The 23233-nt window shown below is 39.3% G+C and overlaps 1 protein-coding gene across 1 annotated transcript in view; it reads left to right on the forward strand.

Moving 5' to 3' along the window:
* Positions 1–23233, forward strand: part of ESCO1 (establishment of sister chromatid cohesion N-acetyltransferase 1) — a 74096-nt gene that overhangs the window by 25479 nt on the left and 25384 nt on the right. Inside the window, exons 3-8 of the mRNA XM_011957772.1 lie at positions 596–698; positions 940–3060; positions 8328–8442; positions 10191–10251; positions 11971–12085; positions 15873–16004. Coding sequence (XP_011813162.1) covers positions 1531–3060; positions 8328–8442; positions 10191–10251; positions 11971–12085; positions 15873–16004 — 1953 coding nt within the window. The 5' untranslated portion in view covers positions 596–698; positions 940–1530. The remainder of the gene's footprint in view (positions 1–595; positions 699–939; positions 3061–8327; positions 8443–10190; positions 10252–11970; positions 12086–15872; positions 16005–23233) is intronic.

Genomic DNA, 23233 nt, shown 5'->3' on the forward strand with positions numbered 1-23233 from the left:
CCACAATGCCTGGCTAATTTTTAATTTTTGTAGAGACAGAATCTTGCTATGTTCTCCAGGCTGGTCACAAACTCTAGGCTTTAAGCGATCCTTCTTCCTCACCCTCTGGAGTTGCTAGGATTACAGGTGTGAGCCACCACAACTGGGTTTTGTTTTAGTTCCTCTATTGCTTTTTTTTCCAGTAGGGTTTGAATGGGAATAGAGGTAAATGTGTGTGCTTAAATCTTCCTTTTTTGACTGTATTTCAGTCTTTTTCTATGTATATAGTTATCTATGTGCATTGTTTTTTCCCCCACATAGGATTTTACTTTATTGGTTTAGCCCATTTTATGCTTATGTTATGAATTGTTTTTCGTCTTTTAAAACTTTTTTTTCACAATATAAATGAGTGCCTACTAGTCCATTGGCTGCATATAGTTGACTGCAAATTAGAAATACTAAAATTAAATGCTCTGTGTAATGTGAGCTCTGAGGAAATAATGACTAATGGTAGGACAGGATGAAATTATGGAGTGTTATATTTGATGAGAGCTGAATGGATGATTACATCTTTCCTTTGTCCTTTTAAACATTAAAAAAGCGCTTTTTCTTTCAGGTGCTGTGTGATGTGTTAAGAGCATATTATAAGGAATGGTTTTGTCTAATTTTCATGAGTTATGGTGGCTGAGACATCGAGTCTATGTTGTGGGGCAAAAACTGTAAGTAAACCTCAAGGAATACAGTGATTTTCAACTATTCTATGCTTATATAAGACAAGTTATTGATTATTCATGAGAATATACTTGGGATACTTCGTTCTGTTAGCCTTAAGGGTACAGACTAGATATTTCAAAAGGAGGAGTTAGCTTTTATTTAAATCATGGTTATTTCTGTGTAGTATTAGCATTGCCATATTTCATGGATTGTACAAAACTTTATTTTTGTTTTTTAATTTTTCAGAAATGGCAGCACAAAAGGAAATCTATGTTAATAGAATATTTTATTGAGCAAAGGAGGTTAGATAAGAACTGCAAACCAACAGACTCAGCAAACAAGGAAAGAAACGTGTTAGCCATAAGACATGTTTCAAGTGAATCGAAGTCCAGTAACTGTAGACTTCAGAAGAAAAAAGTTTTCAAAAATTTTATCAAAACAGGTCACTGATAAATAACTCCTCCAGTAATAGGGCTAGGCCTGAAACCAAAATTAATTAAAAAATTAACAAGACAGATCGAACCTGAATTAATTTTCTTTTCATAAAAAAACTTGTTAAAAATAATCAAATTAAATTTTCCTCAAATTTTTATTACCTTATCCAAAGTAAAGCAAGTATCTTTTAGCATTCATGCCAGCTTTTCTCATGTTCTAGGAATGACAGAAACCTTACTTGAAGCAAACTAGTATTTTTGTTGAAAATGTGTATCAGCTTCAGTTAAAGTTGATTTTTCAGACCTGCTCCTCAGTAATAATACTAGCTAATCAGCATTCACGCCTACCAGGACACAAAAATCCTCTTCAAAATTACTCAGAAAAGAAAGTCATTACTCAGGAATGATGTCCATTCAGGAGAAATCAAAAGAGAATTCCTCCAAAGTTACTAAAAAAAGTGAAGATAAGAATTCAGAAACAGAAATTCAGGATTCTCAAAAGAATCTAGCAAAAAAATCAGGTCCAAAGGAGACTACAAAATCACAGGCTAAATCTTCCAGTGAAAGTAAAATAAATCAGCCAGAATTGGAAACACGCATGAGTACAAGGTCATCAAAGGCAGCGTTTAGTGATAAAGCTACCAAATCCATTAATAAAAATATAGTGACTGTGAGGGGACATTCACAAGAATCTACAAAAAAGAAATTATCTCAGAAAAAATTCGTACATGAAAACCCTAAAGCAAATGAACAACTTAACCGGAGATCACAAAGGCTACAACAATTAACAGAGGTTTCAAGAAGGTCTTTACGCAGTAGAGAAATTCAGGGTCAAGTTCAAGCAGTTAAACAGAGTTTGCCACCAACTAAAAAAGAGCTGTGTAGCAGTACTCACAGTAAATCTAGTAAAACAAGTCAGAAACATGTAAAGAGAAAAGTACTGGAAGTAAAATCTGAGTCTAAAGAAGATGAAAATCTAGTAATTAATGAAGTAATAGATTCCCCCAAAGGGAAAAGACGCAAGGTAGAACATCAGACAGCTTGTGCTTGTAGTTCTCAGTGTGTACAAGGATCTGAAAAGTGTCCTCAGAAGACTCCTAGAAAAGCGGAAGCGAAACCTGTGCCTGTAACTTCTGAGGTGAAAAGATCAAAAATGGCTGCTTCAGTGGTCTCGAAAAAGAATGAGATAAAGAAGTCGGTTCATACACAAGTGAATACTAACACAACACTTCCAAAAAGTCCACAGCCATCAGTGCCTGAACAAAGTGATAATGACCTGGAGCAAGCAGGAAAGAGCAAACGAGGTAGTATTCTCCAGCTCTGTGAAGAAATTGCTGTTGAAATTGAGTCAGATAATGTAGAGGTGAAAAAGGAATCTTCACAAATGGAAAGTGTGAAGGAAGAAAAGCCCACAGAAATAAAATTGGAAGAGACCAATGTTGAAAGACAAATACTTCATCAGAAGGAAACAAATCAGGATGTGCAATGTAATCGTTTTTTCCCAAGTAGAAAAACAAAGCCTGTGAAATGTATACTAAATGGAATAAGTAGTTCAGCCAAGAAGAACTCCAACTGGACTAAAATTAAACTCTCAAAATTTAACTCTGTGCAGCACAATAAGTTGGACTCTCAAGTTTCCCCTAAATTAGGCTTATTACGAACCAGTTTTTCACCACCAGCTTTAGAAATGCATCATCAAGTGACTCAAAGTACATTTTTAGGGACAAAGCCACATGATGGAAATATAACTTGCCAGCAGGAAGAAATGAAAGAAACTAATTCTCAAGAAGTGAAAATTAATGATATTACAGTAGAAATTAATAAAACCACAGAAAGGGCTCCTGAAAATTGTCATTTGGCTAATGAGATAAAACCTTCTGACCCACCATTGGATAATCAGATGAAACATTCTTTTGATTCAGCATCAAATAAGGTAATCTGTTTTTATTATGCACAATAGAGGTGCCTAAATATTTTCTGTAAGAAATGTCTATAACATTTTAGCATAAGAACCAAGTCATAAAAGTTTGAAGAGTCATTTGTTAAGGTCTCCTGTTAAGTTGTTAGCGATAGTTTTATTAACCCAGTCTTGTTGTGATAGAACTGTAGATGTCTCACATTTACTTGGGGTGCTTCTCATTGTTTCCTCATTTTTACTCTTCATTTTTATTTTATGTAAACATAAGCCTGGCGAATTTCAGCTTTTCTTTTAAATTTAGTACACTGATTTTCCTATTAATTATAACCATAGAAAGTAAATTTCTTAGGGACTACTTTTTTTTTTTTTTTGAGATGGAGTTTCGCTCTTGTTCCCCAAGCTGGCGTGCAATGGTGCGATCTTGGCTCACCACATCCTCCGCCTCCCTCATTCAAGCCATTCTCCAGCCTCAGCCTCCCGAGTAGCTGGGATTACAGGCATGCACCACCATGCCTGACTGATTTTGTATTTTTAGTAGAGAAGGGGTTTCTCCATGTTGATCAGGCTGGTCTCGAACTGCCGACCTCAGGTGATCCATCCACCTTGGCCTCCCAAAGTGCTGGGATTACAGGCGGGAGCCACTGCACCTGGCCTTTAGGGACTACTTTTGACCTAAATATTAAACTTAATTTCAACTAGGACTAAACAGCCTTTTTTCCTACTGGATATAACTTAAAAGTTAAACATCTTTAAGGAGATGACTTGTGTGGCTGTTTTGAATAGTTGGCAAGTAGAATGTCTGAGAGGTATAAATAATTCAGTCTTCAGCCTAAGAATAAAATTGTAGTGGCCAAGACTCTGAAATGGAAAAGTAAATTGAAAACCAGAATCTTGTATCTGGAATAAATTTTGATTATCTAAGAAAGTAGTTTTAAACTTTATGAAAGCAGCTGAGCCCTTTTCTTTCTAAAATAAATTATATGTAGGCTACTAATACATAAAACCAATAAGCAGAAATTTTATATGCATAGAACCCTGGAACTCTAACATAGATCTAACTCATTTATTTGTACTATTTAATTTTACAATGAGAAAACTTGAGAGTGGAATGTGATTTAGGCAGCTTGTTTGGTGGCACAAATAGAATTAGGATCCAGGTGTTCTAATTCTTAGCCCAGCATTCTTTCTAAAACAACATACTCTGAACATTAGAAATCGTTTGAGCAAAAAAAGTCATCATGAATAGAGAAAAAAGTCAAATCACTTCAAAGTTTTGCAAGTGATTTAAAGTTCTCTTTTGAGACATTTTGTCTAGGAGCAAATGTGAGTTAGGAGTCTGGGCTTTATTCTAGAAGGCATGAAAATAAAAATAGATCAGTGTCTATTATTTTTCTTAAAGGGAGAAGACACCATATTGTACTCTCAGATTTTATTTTCTGTGTAGATAGGAGTGCAAGCATCAATTAAAAGATGATTGTTCAGAGAGATTTTACCAGTCAGTGATAGTAATTAGAAATAAGTAGTGAGTTGTAGTATGAGTAATAAGTGTGGCTTCTTGCAGAGATGTAGTGGCTTTTTATTCAGGATTATGTCTCCAGATACAGTTGGAGAGTGTGTCTTCTAACTCGTGCTGCATAAATGCCTGTTAGAACTCAGAAGGCAGACAGTTTATGGAGAGTATATTGATGGATATGAAATCTAATTCATTCCTTTGTAGTAAACTGTGCTAGAATAAAGATGCTTACGTAGACCACATTATTTTGACCTTTGATAACATTGCTTTTACTGAAAGATACTTTGAATTTATGCAGCCCCTCCGTTTGGAGGAACATTATAAGAAACCATCCTGCCGGGCGTGGTGACTCATGCCTGTAATCCCAGCACTTTTGGGAGGCTGAGGCTGTTGGATCACCTGAGGTCAGGAGTTCAAGACCATCCTGGACAACATGGTGAAACCCCGTCTCTACTAAAAATACAAAAAATTAGCTGGGTGTGGTGGTGCGTACCTGTAATCCCAGCTACTCAGGAGGCTGAGGCAGAAGAATCATTTGAACCTGGGAGGCAGAGGCTGCAGTGAGCTGAGATCACGCCGCTATACTCCAGCCTGGGTGACAAGAGTGAGACTCTGTCTCCAAAAAAAAAAAAAAAAAAAAATCCGAAGAAACTTGTTGCTTTGCTATGTTAAAAATCTTATGGTTTGAAATTCTAGAATATTGCAAACATTTAGAATATAGCAGAGATTAACATTACTCTCATATGTCTACCACCCAGATTTGACAAAAGTTAACATTTAAAAAACATTACTAAAAATCCTTTAAAGTTACAAAGGTACATTACAGGTGTAGTTGAAGACTGCAACTCTTTTTTTTTTGAAACGGAGTCTCACTCTGTCGCCCAGGCTAGAGTGCAGTGGTGCATCTCGGCTCACTGCAAGCTCCACCTCCTGAGTTCACGCCATTCTCCTGCCTCATCCTCCCGAGGAGCTGAGACTACAAGTGCCCGCCACCATGTTGGGCTGATATTTTGTATTTTTAGTAGAGACGGGATTTCACCGTGTTAGCCAGGATAGTCTCGATCTCCAGACCTTGTGATCCACCCAACTTGGCCTCCCAAAGTGCTGGGATTACAGGCGTGAGCCACCGCGCCCAGTCAAAGACTGCAACTCTTTATTCCATTTACCTGACTCCCCATAGTTAAATGTGCTCCTAAAGTGGATGTAGATCTTTTTAGTTTTTATTTCTGTGATTTTATGTGTATATAAATTCATAAAGAATACTTAGCTTTGTTTGTGTTTCAGTGTTTTACAAAAATACTAACACATATATATTTTTGTAACTTGACTTTATGTAATCAACATTATATTAGATGCTTATTGATACATGGGTATTTTAAAAACTGTATAGGAATATTCCACAAGTTTATCTTTTCCTCTATGAAAAGACTTTCAGCTTGGGTCAGACACTGTAGCTCATGCCTGTAATCTCAGCATTTGGGAGGTTGAGGTGGGAGGATCTCTTGAACCCAGGAGTTTTAGACCAGTTTGAGCAACATGGTGAGACTCCATCTCTACAAAATAATTTAAAAATTATCTAGGAGTGGTAGTGTGTGCCTGTGGGCCCAGCTACTTGGGAGGCTGAGGCAGGAGGACTTCTTGAGCCCAGGAGGTTGAGGCTGCAGTGAGTTGTGATCATTTCACTGCATTCCAGTCTGGGTGACAGAGTGAGACTCTATCTCAAAAGAAAAAGAAGACTTTCACCTTTCAGATTGTTTCCAATTATTTTTCACTAATCTCAACATTTTGACCACTGTCACAGAGTGATCAGGAAATGTGACCATATTGGTTCAGGACATATTTGAGTGTCTGCTATGTTCAAGGTGCTGTGCTAGGGGTATAGAACATGGGTAGGTTTCCTGCCCTTAAGGAGTTTCCATTTCCGTTTCCCTGAGATAGCCGCTGTTGATGGAGTTTGGAGTATTTTTTTCTTTTTTGAGACAGAGTCTTGCTCTGTAGCCAAGCTGGAGTGCAGTGGTGTGATCTTGGCTCACTAACCTCTGCCTCCCGGGTTCAAGTGATTCTCTTGCCTCAGCCTCATGAGTAACTGGGACCGCCACCACACCCAGCTAATTTTTTTTTTTTTTTGAGATGAAGTCTCACTCTTGTCTCCCAGGCTGGAGTGCAGTGGTGTGATCTCAGCTCACTGCAACCTCTGCTTCTCGGGTTGAAGTGATTCTCCTGCCTCAGCCTCCCGAGTAGCTGGGATTACAGGCGCCTGCCACCATGCCCAGCTTATTTTTGTATTTTTAGTAGAGATGGGGTTTCACTGTGTTGGCAAGGCTGGCCTCGAACTCCTGACCTCAGGTGATCCGCCTGCCTGGGCCTCCCAAAGTGCTGGGATTACAGGCGTGAGCCACCATACCCAGCCCCATGCCCAGCTAATTTTTTTGTATTTTTAGTAGAGACAGAGTCTCACCATGTTGGCCAGGATGGTCTTGATCCCTTGACCTCATGATCCGCCCGCCTCGGCCTCCCAAAAGTGCTGGGATTACAGGCATGAGCCACCACGCCTGGCTTGAAGTATTTTTTTTTTTGTTATTTACTAATTGAGTATCTACTTTGGCAAGGTTCTGAATTAGAGGCTATTGGGAATAAAAAGATAAATATAATATGGTTGTTGCTTTTAAGATTTATAGGTAAGTCAGACACAAATAACTGATTGAAAATAAAAAGTGATAAGCACAGGAAAGAGATTTAGACAAAGTAGATGAAGAACAGGTAGAGAAGACTGGGAAAGGCTTTATGGAAGAGGAGCAATGAGTTGAATTTATACAGGGGGAGAGGTATTCTGGATCAACACTATCCAGTAGGAATGTAAGTGAGCCACATACATGATTTAAAATTATCTGGTAGCCACATTAATGGAGTAAAGAGAAATAGATAAAATTAATTTTAGTATCTTTTATTTAACCTGTTTTTTTTTTTGGAGATGGAGTCTAACTTTGTCGCCCAGGCTGAAGTGCAGTGGCACTATCCTGGCTCACTGCAACCTCTGCCTCCCGGGTTCAAGTGATTCTCCTGCCTCAGCCTCCCGAGCAGCTGGGATTACACGTGCCTGCCATCATGCCCAGCTAATTTTTGTATTTTTAGTAGAGACGTGGTTTCACTGTTGGTCAGGCTGGTCTTGAACTCTTGACCTCAAGTGATCAGCCCACCCCGACCTCCCAAAGTGCTGGGATTATAGGCATGAGCCACTGTGCCTGGCCGGGTGCTTAAGTTTTCAAAATCTGGTGTGATTTATGCTGTCAGCACATCTCAAGTGATACCACATTTTAAATGCTCACTAGTTAGACGTGGGAGGGATGACCATATTGGACATTATAGTCTAGATAGACAAAACTTGGAAAAAAGGTATAGAGCCAGGAGACTATTGAATATATATGTGGGAGAGGTATTTCCTTTTTTTGAGGTAGGATCTCACTATGTTGTCCAGGCTGGCTTCAAACCCCTGGGCTTAAGTGATCCTCCCCTTTTAGTGAGCCTTCTTAGTAGCTGGGACAACAGGCATGCACTGCTGTACCTTGTTTTTAAATTTAGCATGAAGGGTAATAATGGGCTCTGATGCTGAGAGGGTAGCTTGTAACAAGATCATGGGAAGACTTCATGTCTATATGAATTACTCCAAATAAAAAGTATCTTAAATTTTTTTAGTATGCTAAAATTTACTGAAAGTGTATTTAGCTAAAACCCAAAGTTGATGTAAAAATTTTGAATTATATGTGTTCAGAATTTCAGCCAATGTTTGGAATCCAAGCTAGAAAACAGTCCAGTGGAAAATGTTACTGCTGTTTCAACTCTGCTCAGTCAAGCAAAAATTGATACAGGAGAGAATAAATTTCCAGGTAATACTTTGGAAATATTATTTGGATTTCATAGTCTTCAGTGACGTTTTTGTCAGTATTACAGAAAATGTTATATACCAAATAGGGTTGTGACATTCTTTTTAACCATTGCTATGTTTTTCATATATGTGATTATCATGACTATCACCCATTGTTTCAGAATTACTTCTGTTGATTGGTTTGTTTAAAGTACCTAAGTACTACCCTTTGACTCCCTACCAAAGTTCTTTTGTTTTTTAAAGTTAACTTTTATTTGTGACTCACTTTCTTGAGAAGTGTTCCTTAATGAATTGCATAAAATAGTGGTAGCAGCTTATTTCTTAAGTACTTTATTATTTGTGCTCTACCATTTCAGGTTCTTATCTTTAACCTTTATTTACTCAGTTTTCCATCTGAATGATCCTATCTCTAAACTAAGGATTTAATAAATGCTGCAAATTGTCCACTTGCATAAAAGCCTTAGTTTTGGAACCTTGTGAACTCTTTTTTATAATACATTATTTGGGGGTGGGCGTGGTGGCTCACACCCGTAATCCCAGCACTTAGGGAGGCCGAGGCGGGCAGATCACTTAAGACCTGGAGTTCAAGACCAGCCTGGCCAATGTGGTGAGACCGCCGTCTCTATTTACTAAAAATACTAGCCAGGCGTGGTGTGCATGCCTGGAATCTCAGCTATTTGAGAGGCTGAGTCAGGAGAATTGCTTGAACTTGGGAGGCAAAGGTGAGCCAAGATTGCACCTCTGCATTCCACCCTGGGTGACGGAGCGAGACTGTCTCAAAAACAAAAAACTAAAAAAAAAAAAAATAATTTGAACTGTTGGGTGAGGATTTGCTCACTTATGTTGGATGAGACAGCAGAGGGTATAGAAAATAAATCTCTTAATTCCTATTGTTTCTCTGTTAAAGGAAAGGTATATATGAAGCAAAATGTTGAGTTCGGATAATTACTGACATGATTTAACTTTTTCTCTGAGTTGGGGAAGAGAGAATGTAATATAAATATGAGATGCATTTATTCATTAGAAAATAAAATGGGTTGCTTATTGCCTTTGTTTATTATTCTGACTAAAATTCCAGAGACCATCTTTTTTTTTTTTTTTTCCTGAGGCGAAGTCTCACTCTGTCTCCCAGGCTGGAGCGCAGTGGCATGGTCTTGGCTCACTGCAACCTCTGCCTCCCAGGTTCGAGCAGTTTTCCTGCCTCAACCTCCCATGCAGCTGGGATTACAGGCACACATCACCACGCCCACCTTATTTTGTATCTTTAGTAGAGACGGGGTTTCCCCATGTGGGGCAGTCTGGTTTCGAGCTCCTGACCTCAGGTGATCTGCCTGCCTTGCCCTCCCAAAGTGCTGGGATTACAGATGTGAGCCACTGTGCCTGGCGTCTTTTTTTTTTTTTTTTTTAGCAAGAAAATGTTTTCATTTATTTCTACTTAGGGATTGTATAATTATGCAGGCATTGAAACAATTTCGTTGTCATTCGGTCCTAATAATTGTTAGTTAAATTAGAGGCAACTAATCTACCATTACATCTCTTTGCAGCTTTGTAGTCTGAGTATGGGACAGCCTTTCTGCCTTTTGTCTGAAGAATAGTATCTAGGAAGGAGGTTCTAATTTTATCAGATGATCTTTATTAAAAATAAGTCATTTAATGCATTGAAGGTTTTTTTTTGTAATGATTTTATCCATTAGATGGAAAACTAGTATAAAACTCAATACATAACCCACCTTCTTGATTAAATTACAGGTTCAGCTCCCCAACAGCAGAGTATTCTCAATAACCAGACATCTAAAAGCAGTGATAACAGGTAAGGTATTAATTAAATTTTAGAGCTTAAGGATTTTAACTTACAAGTTTTGAGTTTAGGGGATTCTTCCCTAAAAAGTTACGCTAGTAACCCTCAGTTTGCCTACAGATTCTCTTTTCGTTACAACTTTTTCTATGCCTATACACACTGTTTACTATGGACATTTTTTCTACCTTAGTACCTCATTTTTTTTTTTTTTTTTTGTAGTTGGAATGCAGTGGCACAGTCACTGCAGCCTTGAACTCCTGGGCTCAAGTGATCCTTCTGCCCCAGCCTCCCATGTAGCTAGGACTATATGTGGCACCATACCTGGATAATTTTTTTTTTTTTTTTTGAGATGGAGTCTCGCCCTGTCGCCCAGGCTGGAGTGCAGTGGCTGGATCTCAGCTCACTGCAAGCTCCGCCTCCCGGGTTTACGCCATTCTCCTGCCTCAGCCTCCCGAGTAGCTGGGACTACAGGCGCCCGCCACCTCGCCCGGCTAGTTTTTTGTATTTTTTAGTAGAGATGGGGTTTCACGGTGTTCGCCAGGATGGTCTCGATCTCCTGACCTCGTGATCCGCCCGTCTTGGCCTCCGAAAGTGCTGGGATTACAGGCTTGAGCCACCGCGCCCGGCCCCTTACCCGGATAATTTTTTAAAAATTCTTTCTTTTAGAGACAAGGTCTTGCTGTGCTGCTCAGGCTGGTCTCGAACTCCTGGCCTCAAGTAATTCTCCCACCTGAGCCTCTGAATTCTCTGGGATTATAGGTGTGAGCCACAGTATCTGGCAGCTACCTTATTCTTCTAAATTCTGCATTAAATTTCATTGTGTGACTTGACCGTGGTTTAGCAGTTCTGTACTTTATGAACATTTTGGATATTTCTGTTTCATTTCTATCCAGAAAAGACAAATCCTGTGATAAATACATATATCTTTGCTTACTTATATGTCTGTATCTCATTGCCAGACTTTCCTCCAAAGTGATTGGGCCTGTCTCAATAGTGTTTGAGAATGCTCTTTTCCCTAGACTTCTAGAAATACTGGGTATTAGCAACATGTAAGGGTGTTTTAAGTAAGATTAAAAGCTTTTTGTTTTCTTTTTAATGTCAGAATTAAATAGATCTGACTTATTTTGCCTTTCGGATTAACAACAAACAGTATTTAGTACAAATTGGAATGACTTAGATAGCTGAAACTGTAAAATTTAAAAGCATATTCAGACTATGGTAAGTGTTACAGGTTTTGTTTTTTTTTTTACTGAAAATTAATAGTTTTCTTTCCCCCTTTTTATTTTTTATTTTTATTTTTTGAGACAGTCTCACTCTTTCGCCAGGCTAGAGTGCAGTGGTGTGATCTTGGCTCACTGCAACCTCAGACTCCTGGGTTCAAGCAATTCTCCTGCCTCAGCCTCCCAAGTAGCTGGGGCTACAGGTGCACACTGCCATATCCGGCTCTTTTTTGTTTGTTTTTTTAGTACAGATGGGATTTCACCGTGTTGCCCAGGCTGGTCGCGAACTCCTGAGCTCAGGCAATCTGCCTGCCTTGGCCTCCCAAAGTGCTGGGATTATAGGCATAAGCCACCGTGCCAGGCCTGCCCCTTGATTTTTAAAAGGTTTTTCTCCCTCTCTTGAAGTTGAAATTTATCAGTGTTGTGTAGAAAATAAGTTATTTTATCTCCTCCAATGATTTGAAATGACTTGGATCTGTAACATTTAGTAATTTTATTTTATTTTTTTAAGGGAGACTCCACGAAATCATTCTTTGCCTAAGTGTAATTCCCATTTGGAGATAACAATTCCAAAGGACTTGAAACTAAAGGAAGCAGAGAAAACTGATGAAAAACAGTTGATTATAGTAAGTATACAACTTGATCATTTTGGTGAACTGTTAAAAACATCTTAGTATATTTCGTATTGCTGTAATACGATATCTGAGGTTGGTAATTTTTATAGAAAAGAGGTTTATTTGGCTTATGGTTCTATAGGCTGGCATCTGCATCTGTTGAGGGTCTCAGATTGCTTCAATTTACGGATGAATGCCGAAAGGGAGTGAGCTCGTGTGCAGAGAGACCACGTGGTAAGGGAGGAAGCAAGAGAAAGAAACCAAGGAAGCTAGCCTCTTTTTTTTTTTTTTTTTTTAACCCTGTTCATCCCAGAGGAGGGCATTCAAGGGCATTTACCTATTTGTATGGGATTCACCTCCATGACTCAAGCACCTCTCACTAAGCCCAACCTCCAAACACTGTCACATTGTAGATCAAATTTCCCCATAAATTTTGGTGGAGACAAATCAAATCATGTCAAAATCATAGCAGCACTGTATTTATGCAAGGTTTTAAAGAATAAATTCATTCACTTTTGCCAAAGAACTTTTTTGTCATAATAAATTTTATTATGAAAAATATTCCCATACCAGGTGCAGTGGCTCACACCTATAATCCCAGTACTTTGGGAGGCCAGGGCAGGTGGATCACCTGAGGTCGGGAGTTTGAGACCAGCCTGGCCAATATGGCCAGGCCAACCCTGTCTCTACTAAAAGTACAAAAATTAGCCAGGCGTGATGGCAGACTACTGTAATCCCAGCTACTTGGGAATCTGAGGCAGGAGAGTTGCATGAACCTGGCAGGCAGAGGTTGCAGTGAGCTGAGATTGTGCCATTGCGCTCCAGCCTGGGCAACAGAGCGAGACTCCGTCTCAAAAAAAAAAAAGGAAAAGAAAAAGAAAAATATTCCTGGTATTATTACAACCCCCTTCTTAAATAGTGACTCTGTCTTCTAACAATAATTATTTTCATACTTCTAGTTTCATAGCAAATTATGATACTTTATTTCACATCTGTTACTTTCTTAGATTTGTCATTTGATCAGTACCTTCCTACAGTAGTTGATTTAAATGTTAAAATAACATGGAATTTGTCCGGGCGCAGTGGCTCACGCCTGTAATCCCAGCACTTTGGGAGGCTGAGGTGGGCGGATCATGTGAGGTCAGTAGTTCGAGACCAGCCTGACCAACATGGAGAAAGCCCATCTCTACTAAAAATACAAAATTAGCCGGGCATAATAACACGTTCCTGTAATCCCAGCTACTTGGAAGTCTGAGAAAGGAGAATCCCTTGAACTCGGGAGGTGGAGATTGTAGTTGCGGTAAGCTGAGATTGTGCCTTTGCACTCCAGCCTGGGCAACAAGAGCGATACTCCATCTCAAAAAAAAAAAAATAGTAACATGGAACTTAATGTATAAAATGATTTTAAATATCTGTGTTGCAGAATACATTATTTTAAAATTACATTTTAATTACAGGCAGATAAATTGGAAAAGAGATATTTTGATTGATTAAAAATCTAACTTGAAAGAGTGAATATAAAGAAACGAAGGCACCCAGAGTACTAGGAACATTTAATGTAGTTACAGTCAGCATAATCAGTAGAATTGTTTTTTTTTTTAAAGATAGGGTCTCACTCTGTCACCCAGGCTAAAGTGCAATGGCATGATCACAGCTTACTGCAGCTTCAGCCTCCCGGGCTCAAGTGATTCTCTCACCTCAGCAGGCTGAATAGCTGGGACTAAAAGGCATGCATCACTACACACAGCTAATTGTTAATTTTTTGTGGGTGTGTGTGAGATGGAGTCTCACTCTGTCATCCAGGCTGGAGTGCAGTGGCACAATCTTAGCTCACTGTAATCTCTGCCTCCTGAGTTCAAGCAACTCCTGTCTTAGCCTCCTTAGTAGCTGGGACTATAGGCGCATGCTACCATATCTGGCTGATTTTTGTATTTTGAGAGGTTTATTTGGCTTACGGTTCTGTGGGCTGGCATCTGCATTTTTAGTAGAGACAGGATTTTACCATGTTGGTCAGGCTTGTCTTGAATTCCTGACCTCAAGTGATCTGCCTGCCCAAAGTGCAGGGATTACAGGTGTGAGCCACCATGCCTGGCCTTAAAATTTTGGGGGGGCTGGGCGCCGTGGCTCACGCCTGTAATCCCAGCACTTTGGGAGACCGAGGTGAGCGGATCACAAGGTCAGGAGATCAAGACCATCCTGGCTAACACAGTGAAAAACCCTGTCTCTACTAAAAATACAAAAAAATTAGCCAGGTGTGGTGGCAGGCGCAGGAGAATGGCATGAACCTGGGAGGCGGAGCTTGCACTGAGCCGAGATTGCACGCCACTGTGGCCTGGGCGACAGAGCGAGAGGAAAAAACTGTTGAGTACAGACTTATTTTGTTGTTGTTGTTTTTTTTTTTTTTTTTTTTTGAGATGGAGTCTCGCTCTGTCACCCAGGCTGGAGTGCAGTGGCATGATCTCGGCTCACTGCAACCTCTGCTTCCTGGGTTCAAGTGATTCTCCTGCCTCAGCCTCCCAAGTAGTTGGAGATACAAGCGCGCACCAGCATGCCTGGCTATTTGTTGTATTTTTGATAGAGATAGGGTTTCACCATGTTAGCCAGGCTGGTCTTGAACTCCTGACCTCGTGATCCAAAGTGCTGGGATTACAGGCATGAGCCACCTCAGCTGGCCCCCCAGACTTTTAAGACATTAAAAAATTGAGTGGGTCAGGCGCGGTGGCTCATGCCTGTAATCCCAGCACTTTGGGAGGCCGAGGCAGGTGGATCACCTGATGTCAGGAGTTGGAGACCAGCCTGGCCAACATGGCGAAACCCGATCTCTATTAAAAGATACAAAAATTAGCTGGCCTTGGTGGTGGGTGCCTGTAATCCCATCTACTCGGGTGGCAGAGCAAGACTCTGTCTCAAATTAAAAATAAAAAAGAGTCTAGCTGGGCACAGTGGCTCACACCTGTAATCCCAGCACTTTGGGAGACTGAGGCAGGCGGATCGCTTGAGCTCAGTTCTAGACCAGCCTGGGCAACATGGTAAAATTCTCTCTCTACAAAAAATATAAAAATTAGCCAGGTGGCGAGGCATGGTGGCTCATGCCTGTAATCCTAGCACTTGGCGAGGCTGAGGCAGGTGGATCACCTGAGGTCAGGAGTTCAAGACCAACCTGGTCAACATGGTGAAACCCCATCTTTACTAAAAATACAAAGAATTAGCCAGGTGCAATGGCACGCTCTTGTAATCCCAGCTACTCAGGAGGCTGAGGCAGGAGAATCGCTTGAACCTGGGAGGCAGAGGTTGCAGTAGCTAAGATCGTGCCACTGCACTCCAGCCTGGGTGACAGAGTGGGACTTTGTCTCAAAACAAAAACAAACAAAAATTAGCCAGACATGATGGCACATGCCTGTAGTCCCAGTCTGGGTGACACTGTGAGACCCTGTATCAAAAAAACTTTTTCCTCTACACGCTAGTAGTATAATTATTACAAATATGAAATATATATTAGTTCTCATTCGTAGAGTATTTACTGTTTGGGGCTTTAGGACTAAGTTTGTAATGTTAAAGCTATTTGTCAGTTTTTTAAAAATTGTTATATGCTGTGGATCAGGTTACTAAAATGGAAACATTAATAAAATCACATGCAGATTTCAAAGATTAGCATGTAATTTTTGGTAATTAACATTGGATGTTATTCATTGTAGATTAAACAATTCTCACTTTATGCTCACACTATAGCCTTAGAGGCTGATGTTCTGGAATAATTCTTTTGGGAGGAAAAAAACTTTTGTGTGTTTTTTGTAAATAGGATGCAGGACAAAAAAGATTTGGAGCAGTTTCTTGTAATGTTTGTGGAATGCTGTATACAGCTTCAAATCCAGAAGATGAAACACAGCATCTGCTTTTCCACAATCAGTTTATAAGTGCTGTAAAATATGTGGTAAGTGGAATTTGTGAATTCTAAAATGCAAAAATCAGATAATTAGGTCAGTCTCTTACTGAGATGAGTTGCCAAATTTAAATCACTGAAAAATTTATGTTTTTAAGAGACAATAATATGTACAAAGCACATGTAGTGTGTGTACTGGCTTTTTAAAAACAAAGCCAAGCATAAAAACCAGCTAATTTATTCTGACTGGTTTATGTTGTGGGATTTTGAATTTAAATTTTACTTTTCTAAAGTAGTGATTGTACTTGTCAGAAGTAATGTTATTTAATTTGTATTTTTTTAAAAAAAATTTCCTTTGATTTCAATAATTATTTACTATTGATAAATCTATTTAATATTTATATTTCTTGGCACAGTTTTATGTATGGAGATTGATCGTGATAGGTATTATACCAAGTAGGTTGTTTGGAGATTTCCTTTACCTTCTCTTTGTTATCATGAGGGTTTTTCTTTATAAGATTAAAAAAGAAAAATTCTAGAAAATTAAGACCTCAGAATTTGTAGTATGCTAAAAAAACAAAATTCCCACAGAGTAAATCTGTTTTAGTACAAAATTTATTTTTTAATGTAAGTGCATTTTAGGCATAATGGGTATTTAATATTTGTGGAAATAGCAAAGGTTTTTTTAACAATTTTGAACCATTTCAGATATCTTGTGAAAATAGTAATTTAATTGAATTGCTGTTTACCCATATCTGAAATGGAATCTCTTTTTATCATATACATGTTACCTTCAGTACTGTACACTCACATTAATAAGACCTCCAGGATATCTGAACTGAGATCACCAATTCATTTCATATAAATCTTTATGTAGGTACCAGATACTGGATTATTTAAAGGTCTTTATTGGCCTCCGTTAAATTCATATGCTTGTGTTAATACTTACCTTCGGTTGAAAGGTTTGTATTCATTGTTTCATTCATTCACCTACTACCCAGGATAGGGTGAGTTTTTACTTTTTTGGTTCTCTACCTGTGGTCATCCTTTATATTTCTTATTTCATCTGACTTTTCCACACACTCCCTCCTACCACTTCACCAAATATAAGGTGCATGGACATAGAATATCTATAGCTAGATATTGTTTTATCATTTGAAATTTGTACTTTTTTCAATTTGACTATGTTAATATCCTTGCATTGTGGAAAAAAAATAGTTCTATCAGGTAGCTAAATTATAGAAAAATAGTTCAGTATATTTTATATACAAACCTTGTAGAGGAAGTTAGTTCAAGTAAATTCTACTCAGTGTACATTATTTAATTCTGGTGATCATTTAGTTTCCTGAAATTATAAAAGCATTCGATTTCAAAGTCTTAATTCTTCACCTTAAGGAAAATTCTTAATTTCTGAGAGGAAAAGTAAATAAATAAATCTAGAAATATCTGCTCTACTCTTCCAAGATGCCAAGGGAAGTAGATTTGTGGAACAAGGTGAAGTCATCATCTTCCAAACAAATTCTGGCTCTCTTGCAAAGCTGCAAAGCATTGTAGCAACCTAGGAAAGATTATTTCCTGCCCCAGCCGGACCCCTCCTCCAACCCCCACTTGATGGGACAGAGCCATGGGTTATTTTTTTTCATTTTTGAAATAAGCTCAAGAGAAGGAATTGAGTTTAGCTGTTGGCCATCCTTTGCTGTTATCAAGGTCGATATTCTTTTGCTGTTTTCAAATGTAGGTGTACATAGAGTCTAAGGAAGAGACTCTTCCAAAACATTGTGGTATTCCATAGTGTATGGAGAGAAGAAGAAAACGCACATATCTTAAAGTTGTTCTACTGTGATCACAGTTCTAGATTTTGGGTTGTGACTTTAAAACATTTATTGGGCTTTTTATTTTATGACTTTCATAGACATTAAGTACTCACAAATGCTTGACAAAATATCTAATTTTATTTTATTTTATTTTTATTTTTATTTATTTATTTTTTTTGAGACGGAGTCTTGCTCTGTCGCCTGGGCTGGAGTGCAGTGGCCGGATCTCAGCTCACTGCAAGCTCTGCCTCCCGGGTTCACGCCATTCTCCTGCCTCAGCCTCCCAAGTGGCTTGGATTACAGGCGCCCGCCACCTCGCCCAGCTAGTTTTTTTTTTGTATTTTTTAGTAGAGACAGGGTTTCACTGTGTTCGCCAGGATGGTCTCGATCTCCTGACCTTGTGATCCGCCCGTCTCGGCCTCCCAAAGTGCTGGGATTACAGGCTTGAGCCACCGCGCCCGGCCAAAATATCTAATTTTATTTAATGCCAATTTTATCTGTTAGGTTTGTCTGTTTGTGAGAAGTATATAGAAGTCATTTGGTGCTCTGGTGTTAATTCATGTTAAATGGACAATATCAGGAACTGAAAATAAAGTTTTGTTTTACTTAGGACTAAAAATAGAATAAATTAGAAACAACTAGTTTTACTTAAAAATTTTTTTTTTTTCTTTTGAGACGGAGTCTTGCTCTGTCACCCAGGCTAGAGTGCGGTGGTGTGATCTTGGCTCACTGCCTCCTCCACCTCCTGGGTTCAAGCAGTTCTCCTGTCTCAACCTCCCAAGTAGCTGGGACTACAGGTGCACGCCACCATTCCCAGCTAATTTTTGTATGTTTAGTAGAGATGGGGTTTCACTGTGTTGGTCAGGCTGGTCTCAAACTCCTGACCTCAGGTGATCCACCCACCTCGGCCTCCCAAAATATTGGAATTACAGGCATGAACTACTGCGCCTGGCCAAAATTTTAATCAAACATTCTGTAGAAAATAAGATAATTACCTTTTTCTTTGGGTAAAAATTTTTTCCAGGCAGATTAATAATCTGATGATAGTTGGAAATAGCTAAAAATCCTATTTTCAAAAGGTTAAAATGTAGATAATTTTTTCTTACCATATTCTTTCGTTTTACCCCATCTGAGTGGCTGACACCATTTGGGGAAATGAATTTTATTTGACTTATTAGAAACTAGGAAACAGCCGAGGCAACACGTGAAACCCCATCTGTACAAAAAAAGTTAGCTGGGCATGGTGGCATGTGCCTGTAGTCCCAGTTTCTCGGCAGGGCTGAGGCAGGAGGATCACTTGAGCTTGGGAGGTTGGCTTGAGCCCGGGAGGTTAAGGTGAGCCAAGATTGCACCACTGCCTCTGCGACAGAGCAGGACCCTGTTTCAGAACAAACCAAAAAAGCCCAAAAAACTATTTAGGAAGAAACCTCTTAATGCTTCAGGTGGAGCCTGGACTCTGGTTTAGACCTAAGAAACTACTTCAGTTTCCTTTCAGAACTAAGGTACTGTTCCCTAAAGATGTGAAGAGAAAGCACGAGTTCTCTCCCCTGGTGTGTTGAGCCACGTTGCAAGGCCAGGAAACTGCCAGAAGCCTATCAGGAACTCAGCTATATTTTGAGCTGTTAGTAATGCTAAAGAACAATGTATGGGTTCTTGGCAGAGAAAAACTCAGTCCTTTTTTCCTGTATTATCCTTTTTAACTCCTTTGAATTAATTCACATCTGAGTGAATGATGTGTGGAGGGCACTACTCTCTGGGCTATGCCCTTCAAGTTTAGGAACAAAGTCTGAAAGAAATGAAAACTTAATAAAAGATCTAAGTAACCATTAAAGCAATAAATCAATATTAAATATTTAACCAAATAAATCATATGTTAGCTTTGCAACTTAGAAGTGGTCAGAATTGTTTGTTTTCATAGACAGGAAAAAGTTAAGATTTGACTTTTAAAATGAACATAGTCATCTATGATTGGTAACAGTACAACTAAAGCAAGAGAAAGCTTAACATTTTTGTGAGGGATAATGAGTAGATCTTTTTTACTGAATCAGGATTTTTGTGGATAATGAGACTAGAAAAATACAATCAAGTCAAATTGTGATACTTTGATTTTGAATGCTGTGTGGACTTTATTCTTTCTGTTCTTTTACGTTTTGAAGAATCCTGAACATTTTGAATGATAAAAATTTAAATAACATTAAAACAATATTTTGATGAAGTGTAGGGAGATAATTAATTTTTCAATGGCATATATAGAGAGTAGTATACATATTAGGTGTGTATAGTGCCGGATTACTATGACATTGGTAGAAATAGGAAAGAACATTGATGAGAAACTTTGGAGAAAGAGTTGGCAATACCAGGCACAGTAGCTTACGCCTGTAATCCCAGCACTTTGGGAGGCCGAGGTGGGTGGATCACTTGAGACCAGGAGATTGAGACCAACCTGACCAACATGGTGAAACCCCATCACTACTAAAAATACAAAAATTAGTCGGATGTAGTGGTTCATACCTGTAATCCCAGCTACTCAGGAGGCCGAGGCAGGAGAATCGCTTGAGCCCAGGAGGCGGAAGTTGCAGTGAGCCGAGATCGCACCACTGTACTGCAGCCTGGGTAACAGAGCAAGACTCCGTCTCAAGAAAAAAAAAAGAGAGAGTTGACAGATCTCTGATTGGCTACAGAGCTGTGCTATCCTGTGAAGTAGCCACTAGGCTACATGAAATTAAAAATGCTGTTCTTCAGTCATACTATCCAGTGCTTAAAAGCCACACATTTCTAGATGCTACTGTGTTATGTGGTATATGTATAGAATGTTTGCATCATCACACGGATCGTTCTCTTGGATAGTGCTGCTACAGAAAGCTGAGGAAAGAAGTTACATGTGATTAAATTTTTGATTTAGGGAAACCATGATCCAGTAACTCTTGCTTAACCTTTATTTTTTTTTTATGTGAAATTTGAGTGCATATAATTTAATTCTGTATACTTTTTCTTTATTTCTTTTCAATATGATTAGGAAAAAGAGGAAACTGGGCATTAGAGAAAACATAATAGTAGTAGAGCAGGATTAGAGATTTTTTTTTCTGATTTTTAAATTTTATTTTTATTTTGAGTCAGGATCTTACTCTGTTGTTCAGGCCGGAGTACAGTGGCACAATTATAGCTCACTGCAGCCTCAAACTCCTGGGCTCCAGCAATCCTCCCACATCAGCCTCCTGAATATCTGGCACTACAGTTGTGTGCCACCATGCCTGGCTAATTTTTGTATTTTTTGTAGAGACAGAGTTTCACCATGTTGCCTAGACTGGTCTTGAACTCGTCAGCTCAAGCTATCTGCCCACCTTGAGTTCCCAAACTGCTGGGATTATAGATGTGAGCCACTGCGCCCAGCCTGTTTTATTTTTTTGAGACAGGGTTTTGCTGTGTTGCCCAGGCTGGAATGCAGTGGTGCTATCATAGCTCATTGTAACCTCAAACTCCTGGGCTGAATCTTCCTGTCTCAGCCTCCTGCGTAGCTAGGACTATAGGCACAGGCCACCAGGCCTGGCTAATTTTTCTTTTTCCTTTTGGAACAGTGTCTTGCTCTGTCACCTAGGGTGTAGTGCAGGGGCACAATCATGGCTCACTGCCGCCTCAACCTCCTAGGCTCAAGCGATCTTCTGCCTCACCCTCCTGAGTAGCTGGCACTACAGGCGAGTTCCACCACACCTGGCTAATTTTTAAGTTTTTTTGTAGAGATAGGGTTTGGTTTTGTTGCCCAGGGTGCTGAGATTGTGGGTGTGAGCCACCACGCCTAGCCTAGACCTGTTTTAGATCCACAACAAAATTGAGCAGACAGTACAGAGAGTTCCCATGTACTCCTTAATTCCACACATGCACAGACTCCCTCACTGTCAACATCCCTTATCATAGTGGTACATTTGTTACAATTTATGAACCTACATTGACACATCATTATTTCCCAGAGTATGTATTTCATATTAGGATTTTCTCGTATATTCTGTGGGTTTTGAGAAATGTATAATGACATGTATTCACCATTATGGTATCATGCAGAATAGTTGCACTGTGCTAAAAATTCTACTTTGCTTATTTACCCCTTCTTCCTACCTTAACCCCTGCCAACCACTGGTCTTTTTAATGTCTCCATAGTTTTACCTTTTCTAGAATGTCAGAGTTGGAATAATATACCATGTAGCCTTTTCTGATAGGCTTTTTTCACTTAGTAATATGCACTTAAACATCTCCCATGTCTTTATTTAGTAAGTTAGTTTGAGATGAAGTCTTGCTCTGTCACACAGGCTGGAGTGCAGTGGCGTGATCTCTGCTCACTGCAACCTCCATTTCCCAGGTTCAAGTAGCTCTCCTGCTCAATCTCCCGAGTAATTGGGACTACAGGCGTGTGCCACCACATCCGGCTAATTTTTTATTTTTTATTTTATTTTATTTATTTTTTTGAGATGGAATCTCACTCTGTCCCCTAGACTGGAGTGCAGTGGCGTGATCTCTGCTCACTGCAGCCTTCACCTCTCGGATTCAAGCAGTTCTCTGCCTCAGCCTCCTAAGTAGCTGTGACTGCAGTTGTGCGCCACCACTCCTGGCTAATTTTTGTATTTTTTGTAGAGACAGGGTTTCACCATGTTGGCCAGGCTAGTTTTGAACTTCTGACCTCAAATGATCTGCCCCCTCAGCCTCCCAAAGTGCTGGGATTCCAGGTATGAGCCACCATGCCCGGCCTAATTTTTTATTTTAATTTTTTTAGTAGAGATGGAGTTTCACCATGTTGGCCCAGCTGGTCTTGAACTCCTGACCTCAAGTGATCCACCTGCCTCGGGCTCCCAAATTGTTGGGATTACAGGCATGAGCCCCTGAGCTGGGCTCCCATGTCTCTTTATGGCTTTGAAAGCCCATTTCTTTTTAGCTCTGTGTGATATTCCGTTGTCTGGTTGTATCATAGTTTATCCATTCACCTACTGCAGAATATCTTGGTTGCTTCAAAGTTTGGCAATTATGAATAAAGCTGCTGTGTACAGGTTTTTGTGAGGACATGTTTTCAGCCCTTGATGGTAAATACCAAGAAGCTTGATTGCTGGATCGTATGGTAAGAGTGTGTTTAGTTTTGTAAGAAACTGCCAGACTCTCTTCCAAAGTTGCTGTATTATTTTGCATTTCTACCAACAATTAATGAGAGTTTGCCTTGCTTCATATCCTCACCAGAATTTGGTGTTATCAGTATTCTGGGTTTGGCCTTTCTAATAGGCTTGTAGTGGTATGTTACTGTTTTAATTTGCATTTCCTATTAATATATGATACGGAATATCTTTTCATGTGCTTATTTTCCATTTGCATATTTTCTTAGGTGAGGTCCTTTGCTCATTTTTTATTTTATTTATTTTAATTTTAATTTTTTAATCAGGCTGTTCTGAGTTTTAAGAGTTCTTTGGGTATTTTGGGTAACAGTTTTTT

The sequence above is a fragment of the Colobus angolensis genome, unplaced genomic scaffold (genome assembly GCF_000951035.1).
Source record: "Colobus angolensis palliatus isolate OR3802 unplaced genomic scaffold, Cang.pa_1.0 Scaffold45, whole genome shotgun sequence".
Classification (NCBI taxonomy): Eukaryota; Metazoa; Chordata; class Mammalia; order Primates; family Cercopithecidae; genus Colobus; species Colobus angolensis.